The sequence below is a fragment of the Fundulus heteroclitus genome, chromosome 16 (assembly GCF_011125445.2).
Source record: "Fundulus heteroclitus isolate FHET01 chromosome 16, MU-UCD_Fhet_4.1, whole genome shotgun sequence".
NCBI classification, from domain to species: domain Eukaryota; kingdom Metazoa; phylum Chordata; class Actinopteri; order Cyprinodontiformes; family Fundulidae; genus Fundulus; species Fundulus heteroclitus.
The window spans coordinates 22,229,191-22,240,686 of NC_046376.1; the positions used below are offsets into that span (position 1 = coordinate 22,229,191).

Genomic DNA, 11,496 nt, shown 5'->3' on the forward strand with positions numbered 1-11,496 from the left:
CTCGACAGCCTTTAAAAGGGCGCCGCACTTCAACTCTGAGATTAAATGTTCAGTATGTGACTGTGGTTGCAGCAGGGAACAGAAAGAAAAACTATCTAATTAAAATAGCCAACACACCATGCAAAGTTCCCATTGCGTCTCCAATTCAAAATACTTTTACTCATTACCTTTTTTTTTTGCAACATTCTGCACACGGAGTACAAAACATTTATCATTTCTTGTTCCTATTTACATGCATCCTGCTTAAAGCATGAAACGTCTTAACGAGGTACTTTCAGGGATCACAGCACCTTGCAAAAGGCCCATCAAGACTTTATTGGAATTTTATGGGATACAGCAACACAAGGTGACGCCCAACTGTGAAGTGGAAATGTGACTGGTGCATAGCTTTCAACCATTTAAAATAAACGAGCACCTGAAAAGCGCACATTCAGACCCCTTCGTTCACACATCCATAAACAAAATACAGTGCAACCGTAGACTTTAACAAGTCACTTTTTTTTTTAAAACAATAGCATTTTCCTCCCACTTCACATTTATGCTGTACTTTGATTTGCTCCATCACTATAAAGCAAGCTTGTGGTTCTAATGAGACAAAACGAAAAAGTTCAAAGGGAGTGAATACTGCTGCAAGGCATTTGTGTTTCAAGGTTGTCAGAAGCCCCCCCGCCATGTAAAATCTGGACTAAATTGTCATACATTAATTTCCGATTTGTTATGTCATTGTGCTAAATGTCACAAGAGGGCATAAAAAAGTACTTTATACAGTCGTGACAAAAGTCCAGGACTCCACGCAGCTCCAAATTAACAACAATGAAGGAGTTAAGACAAACTAAAGCGATGAGGCAGCAATCAAAATATCCATTTTTAAATCTGAAGCATTTAAAATCTTAAATACTTCAGATTTAAGATTTAAATTTTTTAGATAATGAAATAATAACTATTGCCTGTAAACTAACTATAGCCTGGAAAACAGAAAATAGACAATTTTCTGTTCATACTTTAACTTTGTAGGAACCCTGCAGGTTGTGTTAAAAAAAAAAAAAACCTGAATTAGGACACGTCCTGGCCAGATATGCAAAGCAATTTAGCAAACGCATTACCCTCTGTTCACAAATAAATCACGTTGAATGTATTATTATTATTGGTGAGTCGGTTAACAATGCTATCAATTGCAGAACAAACCTACTCCCTGTTGACATTCATTTCCTCCATCCGGTATCTGTACCCGCTTCTCCTTGCAGGGTGCCAGCCAGGGTTGGGGGGGGGGGGGGGGTGGGGGTGGGGGGGGGCGCCATCACAGCTAACACTTGTTTCCTGATCCAAAATGTATTGTATTACATTCCGCCAATATGGGCATCATAAAAACGGTGACTTTAACTTCATAATTGACTCCTCCACACACACACACACACACACACACACACACACACACACACCAAGCTCAAAGACGGAGACCGCAGCCAGAAGAGTTCACCGGCGGCTTCCTTTGATCACACAACTACTGTCTGAATCTCCACCTCCTCTGGGGAGGTGATGACATACTCCTCTTGCTGCTGCACCATCTGTATTCCCTCCTCCGCCGCTTCCTCCGCGGTAACCATGGTAACGGTCCCCGCGACGTCCTCGCCGGTGCCCGTCGTGGCCAGCAGCCTCCCGTCGCTGATGGCGGACGCCAGCGTCATGGCCACCTGCTCCGTCAGGCTCTCCGGCGTGGCGATGGTGATGGTGTCCCCGCAGTCGGAGATGGAGGCGCCCTCTTCGTCCGCCCCGACGTTTCGCACAATGATCTGGTGGCTGCCCGTGCCGTGGGACTGGCTGACGATCTGCTGCACCACTTTCATGATCTGGTTTCCCATCTTGAAAGAAGAGACGATAGAAAACGAAAACTTAGGCTTATGCGCGACTGAGCCTACATTTTGCGGTCAGCAACAGTTCTATAGATCACGCATAGATGTTCTGTTTGGCGGTCCCCAAACGTGCACACTGACCTCATTTTGGCTGTCCTGGATGAGGGTAACTTCTTCCTGCATTTCCTCTCCACTCTGAGTCTAGATGATGTAAAAGAATCGAGAAGCACAACAACATCTTTGGAATATTTTTCTGTAAAAGTCTCTCAGGATCAGAAGACATCCTGCATAAGCCCCTGAAACACCATCAGATAATGAGAGACGGTAAATAATAAATGGTGTTCCAAGGATGCTTGGAGCGGACTATTAAAACGTTTAGAAACTGACAACTGGATGCATTTGAATCCTTCTGTTTTTGTATAAAACAACTTATTAAACCTTTCTAGAAAATCCTTGTATGTTAGATATAAAATAGAAATTCTGGAGACATGAATTGATAAAACTGCATGAATCCTATGTTTGACTTAAACCACTGCAGCCTGTACGGTACTTTGCAATATAAATACAGTTTGTACTTAAATTCCAAAAAAAGTAAAAAACAAAACAACTGGACTTGTTTTTCGTAGTTGAAATCCAGGAAGCTTTTTGAGAAAGCTTCCTGGAGAGGAGGCAAAACGTCTTTAACTACGAAAAACAAGTCCAGTTGTTTAGTTTTTTTACTTTTTTTTGGAATGACCATGACCTGGATGACTGAGAATCTTCACCAGCATTTTGTATATAAATCCAAATGTGACTTTATCAGTTAATTGCATGGGAATGAGTTAGAAGGGTCTGAAATTAATTTTGGACCTGTGAATTGACCTATAATTTGATATGAATTGTTTGTTTTGTAAAGGACCCCAAGATGATGCTTTTTGTATTGTGGGACTACAGAAAAAAAATGAAGGTGGTAAATCAACATACACATTTAATAATAAAATCTAAAAGCATACAAATTAAAAACTTTTGACAGCATTATTTTAAAATATTTCCTAGAGTACATAAAGAGCAGCACAAGTTTTTTTCCCCCCAAACTTCCACTGAGCCCATGTTCTCCTCTAAAGCTGCTCCTCCCGCTCACCTTTATAATATACTCCTGCGTGTCGGCCACCACTGAGGAGAACTCCACCAGGACGGCGTGAGGATCCTCCGTGATGACCTCCTCTGTGCTGAGGCCCTCCACGCAGGCCTGCTCCTCCGCCGAGATCCTCAGCACAGAGGAGGCGAGGCTGTGCGCCGACTCCTGCTCCTCTGGCACGGCGCCCTGCTGCTCGCTGGGGTTCTCCTTATTGCAGCCTCCTGCGGTGAAAAAACAGCCAGTACCGCGTCAGCTTGTGTCAGGGCAGTAAACACCTTTAAGTTCCCTCCGGTCTCGTCACCCTGACCTTTAGCGCGCATGTGCCGGTTGAGGGTCCCGTGCTCGGCGAAGCCCCGTCCGCACCTGGGGCACTTGAAGGGCCTCTCTCCCGTGTGGTGCCGGATGTGGCGCACCAGAGAGCCTTTCTCTCTGAAGCCCCTGAAGCAGAACTCGCACACGTACGGTTTCTCATCCCCGTGCGTCCGTTGGTGAACTTGTAAGGCGTTCTGAGAAAAAACGAAACGCAAGCGTTGGAACAAAAACCAACGGGCCGGCGGTATTTTGTCGCCGTGTGCGCGCCTGTCTCCTGTAAACCCACCTTGGTCTTGTATCCCTTGTTGCATCTGTGACAGTGGTAGGGTCTCTCATCCGAGTGGGCTCTCATGTGTTCGCGGACGTGTCCGATGGTTTTATAAAGCTTGCCGCACTCGCCGCATTTATACCTCCTCTCGCTGACGTGGACCTCCATGTGCTTCTTTAAAAGGTAGCCGGTTAGGAACTCCTTCTGACACAGCGTGCATTTAAAAGGCTTGTAACCTGCAAAAAGAGGCACAAATACTGTGATCATATGAAATGACTACAAAATTCATTAAATATCATCCGTGCTAATATCTCTCTGCATTATTCCTATCATAAATACTGTGTCTTGCAAAAGTACTCCTACCACCTGAACTTTTTTCACATTATAAAAACACACAAATTTAATGTTTAAGTATTGATTTATTGTAATAGCCTTACAAAAAGTAGTGCTTTACTGTAAGGTTTGAGAAAATATGCATTTCTTTAGATTTACTCATAAATATGATCAACAACCATCTCTGTCTTCCAGAGGTTCAAGGCACATCAGACACAATTAAAGGAAATAACCTCTAAAGTCTTCATTCATTCATTGATGTTTACGGTTGCCACGTGACCACGCGTAAAAAGGTTTAAAGGGAAATTAACACTTAGGCGAGACACACGGCCAAATCGGTGAGTCAAATTTATTGTTCCAATAAACCTACACTGCAAAAATAGAACTATAAATAAGTACAATTTTCTTGAAATGAATGTATTTGCCCTTTATTTGAGCAGGTAAATAATACTATTGGCCAATGTAATAAGATTTTTGCACTTAAAATAGGAACAATTCATCTCCATCATCTTATTTCAAGTGCAGTATATCTAATTATCTTATTTTAAGGGTAAAATACTCATTCCATTGGCAAAATATCTTATTTACCTGCTCAAATCAAGGGCAAATACATTCATTTCAAGAAAATTTGACTTATTTTTAGTTCTCTTTTTGCAGTGTAGGAGTAAACGGAGACCCTGACTTTCTCTGTGTATGATAATACAGGGAAGTGTGCGTCTTTGGAGAGCGCTGTAACACTCAACATGGACTTACCTGAATGACCTTTGACGTGAAAACGGAAATAATTGGCGCCTTTGAACGACCGATTACAGTGTGGACAGGTGTAGAGTTTACAGGACGCTCGACTGTCCACCGCTTCCTATCCGAGGAACAAGAGCGGGGTTATGATCCGTGAAAGACTCCATTAGGGCGAAAATACTCCAGGCACGTACCTCCTCCATCTCCTCAGACTCTTCTTTAACCTGGATCTCAATTACACTCTGATCAACTTCGGCGGTGTCGGAAGCATCTTTGCTCGTCTCCTGCGCGGTCGGCGACGCCTCCTCAACCACCATCTCCTCGGTGCCCAGCGCGATGCCGGAGTTGATGATGGCCTGGCAGATGAGGCTCTCGCCGGCGGCGGCGGCGGCAGCCAGAGCGTCGGCCTGAGACTGGTCAACCACCACCTGCTCAAAGCACAAGATCGACACCAGCTTATGACGTAAGCGAGCGGGGATCCAGTAGAGGACTGACAGGTGGGGGTTCTCTCACCTGTTGTTCCTGTGTCGTCCCGTCCACCTCCATTGTGAAGTGAACCTGGCGGAGGACCTCTGGGGAGCCGGCCTGTACCACGCTGACGACAGCAGTCTGGGCGCCCTCCGTCTCCGTCTCCTGCTCCTCCGCTTGCTGCTCCACAACCACCACCTCCTCCTCCTCCTCCTGCTGCTGGGCCGCTACCGGGGCCCGATCCGCTTCTACGCCTGAAACATTCACACCTTCTCAGGAGCTGGTCCATTTGACGTCGCTATTCCAAATCAGCTTAAACATGGAGATGCTTTGCTACACATATGTTATAAGTACTATTTCAATATTAGAATTATATGTATTATGTTGATTATTCAAATACTTCTGCTTTAGGCATGGGCCGCTTACCAGAATGAAACTGTTCTTACAGTTTGACCTTTTTGTTTTAATAAGAGGCAAGAGAAAGAGCTGATTTCTCTTTGAGGATCATAGAGATGTCCCTCCCCCACATGTTGCTACTCACTGTTTGACAACTGGCTGAAAGAAGCCACGCAAAAATTTTCCAACACTTACAAAAAAACGAAACATCCAGTTGTCTGGGAACATAACATTGCCGGCCGTGAAAAACACATGAAATCCTGGTGTGGACTCTAAAGGAGAACCCGCCATCACACTGCTGTTGGCAAACTAACCTGCAAATATTAGCTTCTTATACGGCTGGTTTTAAGCAACCTGAGAACTGCGGTTAAACGGACCAGAGTTTCACTTGCGTGTTATCGCAACCCCATTTTATAAAAATAAAAACATTAAATAAACATTCAAAGATAACATTACCAGGATAACTATCACAATCAATGTTACATTTAAGGTTCCCAAACATTTGCCATACTTTTCAAAGCTTGCCATGAATTCTTACAGCGTAGCTCACACCGATGCCTCAGCATATCTCTGGGCGGTGACAAAAGACCCTTAGGGGCAGGGCCAAGTGTGGGGATGTGCAGTGGAGGTTAACCGGAGCGGTAGTCAGCATGTGGGAATGTGACACGTTGGAAACATTAAGAAATGAACAGGGCGAAATTGGTGGTTTTGCCACAGATCGGTCTTTAGAGGCAGGGGATTTTTCACCCCCCTGGTCACTGGAGATTGAGGAAGGCTTTGCGGAGCCCAGCGGGAATGAGCGGTATCGGTTCGAGCTGCTTGCTGGGAGCTTCCGAGGCAGTGGAGGACAGAATGGCCGCAGTTTCTGAGCGGTAAAGTGATGTTAGCAGCATCGCTGCTGACATGGACTAACATTCAAAGCTATAACAAACACCAAACACTAAGGATCAATGCAGAAGTTTCCAACTCCTGAGTGTGACTCGCGTAGTGAGTGAGGCGGACGTGTCTGACAGAGATGCTTCGATACCTGAACGCGGGGCTATGATGACGAAAGCTTGTACCGTTGGAACCAAGGAAAATCCAAACGCAGTAGCCAACGTTCAGCACTAAGAATATTGCAGAACTAAAAAAACCTCACATGAAAATTTAAAAAGATATAATGTAGATTTAAGGACATTAAAGTAGCACCCTTAGGCCCAGTTTATACAGTTCATGTACAAAAAAAGTGGAATCTGGGCTGAGTAACACTTAAAGCTACAGCGTTAAATACAGAACATGCAAAAATTGTTACGATGATAAAAAGGGAAGGGACAAACAGATTGCTGTAGTGAGCAAGATAGCAGGATGGGCAAGATGGTTGTCGGCTGCACAAAAGCTAGATGAATAAATAACTGCATGGATATAAGGACGGATCGACAGACTGATGGATAGTCGTAGAAATTGTTGGTTGGCTGTTTGGCTGGATGGACGTGGATGCAGGAGTGGATGGACGGACGGAGGAGTGGATGCAACCATTTTATGTGAGAGACACTAGCAAAGGATTTATTTTCAGAGCTTCAATCATCATGTTTTTTTTAAATCACTTGTGCAAGGAATCAATGCTGGCCTTCAGCTCCTATTCCTCCAAAACCAGTCTCACCTTTCTGAACTCCGTCCTTGCCGACCAGGATCTCCTTATACTGGATAAAACGGATCTTCTCTGTGCAAGGAGTGAGAGATTTAAGATGTCTTGTGAGAGCCCCCGACTCTCTGAAGGAGAGCCCACAGAGGGTACAGCGATACGGCCGTTCATCTGCGAGCGCAGAAAAAAAAAAGAAAAGAAAGAAATCGGTATCAACAGAAAGGTTTAGATTTCAAAGCGAGTTAATCTCAACACCACTTTTGTGACCCGAGCTCATTCTCCGCACCAGTGTGCCGACGGTTATGACGTATTAGCGAGCCTTTGGTACGAAAGGAAGTCCCGCACAGGTCGCATGAGAAATTCTTTTGGTCGCTGTGAGTTTTCATGTGAGTCCTCAAGATGTTCGTCTGTGGAGGGGAAAAACCCCAATCACGGGAGTGGATGAGAGTTAGAAACAAGAAACACCTGAGGAACTTCCGCCACGCGCTTTACTGAACGTTTAACTCACGGTTTTAAACGTCTTTTCGCAAGTGATGCAGACGTAACGTCCCTCCCCGTTAACTCTGAAGGTCTGTCGTTCGCCTTCAGCGTTTTCAGACACAAACGCGGCGCTTTTATCGCACTGGGCGGCGACTTTAATGGACGCGGTTTTCTTCCTGTGACCTCGACCCATCGGCCCGCTGCTTTCATCTGAAAAACACATCGGAAATTTAGCAAATCAGAGGTGAGATGTATTGGATAATTATACATTGCTATGGAGTGCAGACAAATTGCTAAATAATGGGGTACAAATAATGACAGTTGTGTATTAAACTAAATATTTGAAATAAATATATGCATCTTTAATGAAAGTAGCAAATGGTCTGTAGATATACCTTTATTTTTTGTCTTGGAGGTAGAGCTTCCAGTGTTAGAAGAGACCTAGAAAAAAAAATACTATAATGATATACTATTTCTATAAAGCTGCTATTTTGCACATTTGTATGAGGCATCAACAGAAGGGGGGAAAACGATTGTAACCATTCACGGTAACACATAGTAACTATATGTAACATTAGGGATGCATGGATTAGAAAATCTTTTAAACTATATTATACATATAATATACATTTCTTATACTTTCCACACCATGAAAAAAAATGACCACACCTCTGAGGATGCTTCTGTGTTTCAGGTAAACACCCCGCAAACCTGCGGCGCATCACGATTATTGACACAAGCATAGACAAATAGCCCATGTAGCCAGCGTGGGGCTCGCCACACATAAAAACAGCAAAAGCACTCACCTGACACCATAAAATCAACAATCAATCGGCCAAATTACTTCACCGAATTTCTCCACAATCAAATAATATCAGGGGAAACAGGTTTATCAAAGACTTTCTAGGTTTATGTGCACAGTCAAGTATAACACTCGGGGGGGGGGGGGGGGGGGGGGGGGGGGGAAACAAACTATTATTTAACTTGCTGTATAGATTTCAACAATTCGCAGAGCGCATTTTGGTACATCGGGCACCTGAGCCGTCAGCTAGTGGTGCAGATAAGCTGCAAGAGAGGAATTCCCCCTCATGGATGGTTTGAAAAGCATTTGCCACATGGAGTGTGTCCCACCTCAAATTAGGAAGGAACAGTCTGAGCGAGCTAACTGTTGACAACATAAACATGAAAGAGTAGCATCTGAGATGAAATGCTCTTTATCTCGTAGCTTTGAACTGATCACGCCAAGCAAACTCACAGGCTTTATACATTAAAGGTGCATAGCCACGTTATTTGACTTTTTTTAATTTATGCGTCAGTAGCGCACTCTGGTTGCATACAAGGTTTTTACGAAAGATTAACACGTCCTGCTGGCATATTAGTTGTTATTTTGTTTTTTTAATGCGGGAGTTTCTTTAGCTCAATTTGTTGGTAAATAAAGCCTTTCATGTTTATTTATGATTTTAACAGAAGTACCTCACTATGCATGCCCAGCAGGTGTTAAAACAAGGAAGTCGCTAACGGCTGTTAGCATCTCTCAGCATAACATGAGGAAAGGTCCAAGATCCAGTGAAAAAAAGGGCAAAAAAATGTATATATATATTATTACATGAGGGAAAAGACTGTAACGCTGGGAAAGAAGTATGTCCGCTGATGTTCACCGAAGCGGGTGCTAAACCTGCCGAGGTTCAGATGTGTCCGCAGAGTTGACTGACGTGAGTAAATGTTCTGATATGAAGCTCTTAAAGTTGCTCTAGATCGGTTTATTTAATTAATAACGGTTGGTCTTCGATCACGCCGGGCTGCCGCTTTGCTGCTAGGAACTGCAGAGGATCAGGCTCGGTCCGGCATTATTTACAATTTATTTATAAAGTAATCAAACCGGCGTTATGATAGTTTTGCGATACTGCCGCTAGATGTCGTCACGTCTGTTTATATTTGTTAACCGCACCCAAGAGCAAATAATTTTTTCAGCTCAAAAAGGACCATCAAAACACTAATAAGATGGAGGCTTGGTGTATATAACCTTATTTTATCATGATCAACACCCCCACCCCACCCCCCACACACACACACACAAACACCACCCTATGGCTCCAATGCTGCATTGCCTTCTAGTGTGCTGATTGAGATACTATTATAATACTTATATAGAATAAGTAATTGGGTGGCTTTAAAGTTATTTGTAAAGCACTTTCGTTTAGAATAAAATCTCTACTTAGATGCGAAATCTATGGGAGGATTTTTTATTTAATTGCTGTTGCTGTTGAACACTTTATTCCTCTGAAATGTATCAATACAAAACACACCTGGAAGTGAAAATGCATTGACCACCATAACTACACAGTTTGTTGAGCAGATCAAATTGTGATTTGAGTCAAAAAAACAGTTTCCGAGCACATACCTGCTGGCTGGCCTCCGGCCGTCTGCAGATCTGCTGCAGCTTGTGCTGGATGAAAGCCTCCAGGCTGGAGAACTCGCACCGACAGCGTCCGCACTTGTGGACATCATCGTCTTAAAAAAAAGAAAGAAAGCACCCAAACCTACCATGTGAACGTGAGCTAATATTGTAGCTTCTTTGTAGCTCAATCCTTACCAGCACAGGGTGCTGCTTATTTGAAACAACGTTTTCAAAAAAACAACAACAAACAGCAGCCGGGTTAAACCTAGAGCGATGCAACAAACTAGCTACTGTAGCTAATGTTAGTTAGCGGCTACTAGCACATTTTCATTACGGGGGAAGTTAGCAAGGCCCAAACTTGTTAACTGATGTGTAAATTAAACTTGTTTTATGCTGTCGGAGGTCTCACCTTCATCTCCCAGTGTAGTCTGGATGGTGATGGTGTCGGTGCCGTTCGTCGTTTGCTCCTTCTCTGTTTCTGCCGTATGATTATTTTCTGCATTCATGTCGTTTGACTTCTCCGTCTCTGTCGCAACGCAGCAGCGGGGCGGGAGCAAACATGGCGGATTTACGACCGCGTAGTCATAACAACTAAAGGGTTCCTTCGCGTGTGGAATGAAACGGGGAAATAATGACTTTTGCTGATAAACTGTGCATTTCATCCGCGTATATTTTTAGAACTGGTTAATTTAGAGATAATTCACACATTTGAACAGGATGTATTCGAACCCGTAAATTCCGACTTTTGGCCACAAACTAAACGCAGCATCAACCTTCTGCTTTGCCCTCACTGACACAGCATTACTATCATAGACAAGCCATTTATGAGCAAGAATATTAAACACCTTATTTGATGGAGTGACCACATTTTGATTAGCAAAAAAATAAGACATTGGGCCAATCTAAACACTGTAATCATAATCTGTTCGATAAAAAAAATACTTGTGATTTTAACATATTTAAAGTAGCCATGACTTCTCTGTGGATAAAACGAATGTGCATAACAAGCCTCAGATAGCCTTTCATCAGACAACAAGTATAAAAATAACTTTTGTATAAATAATTATTGACATATCAGAAAGTGAACCTCTACCTCTGCTCTGCTTTCTTAAGGCATGTTGTACCAATAAACAATTATCTGAAATAGTATTGTGTGAAAATAAGTATTCTTTTCTTTTTTCATGTAGTAATAAAAATAAAAAGTAGCAGTCTCACAAACAAAAAAAATTGTACATTCCAGACTTTCGATTTCTTCTTTATTCTATTTTTTCTTCATTGTCCTTGTCCTTATTAGTCTGATAATCACATACACGACTATTGACACACTGTAATCCTTTCGTGTTTAATCCTTATTGCCTTTTCTTATGGTTCTATGCTTTGTTTTGTTTTTCTCAGTATGCTTTTTATTTACTTATGTTCATTATTTTAAACGCTGAGCACTTTGCTTGCCTTTATTGGCAGTGTAGGGGGCAATATAAATAAACGATTGACTGATTGTCTCTTCAATATTTTGCC

At 42.9% G+C, this 11,496-nt stretch overlaps 1 protein-coding gene across 1 annotated transcript; it reads right to left on the minus strand.

Annotated features, from left to right (window-relative positions):
* Positions 1-1,274: 1,274 nt before the first annotated feature.
* e4f1 (E4F transcription factor 1) lies at positions 1,275-10,619 on the minus strand. The gene is made up of 14 exons (XM_021321409.2): positions 10,391-10,619; positions 9,985-10,094; positions 7,979-8,024; positions 7,612-7,793; positions 7,390-7,510; positions 7,122-7,274; positions 5,132-5,340; positions 4,813-5,046; positions 4,634-4,739; positions 3,566-3,783; positions 3,275-3,473; positions 2,971-3,188; positions 1,992-2,051; positions 1,275-1,859 (listed from the first exon to the last, which is right to left on the minus strand). Exons 1-14 carry the CDS (start codon positions 10,485-10,487, stop codon positions 1,494-1,496), a joined length of 2,319 nt encoding a protein of 772 aa, XP_021177084.2. The 5' UTR covers positions 10,488-10,619; the 3' UTR covers positions 1,275-1,493.
* Positions 10,620-11,496: the final 877 nt, after the last annotated feature.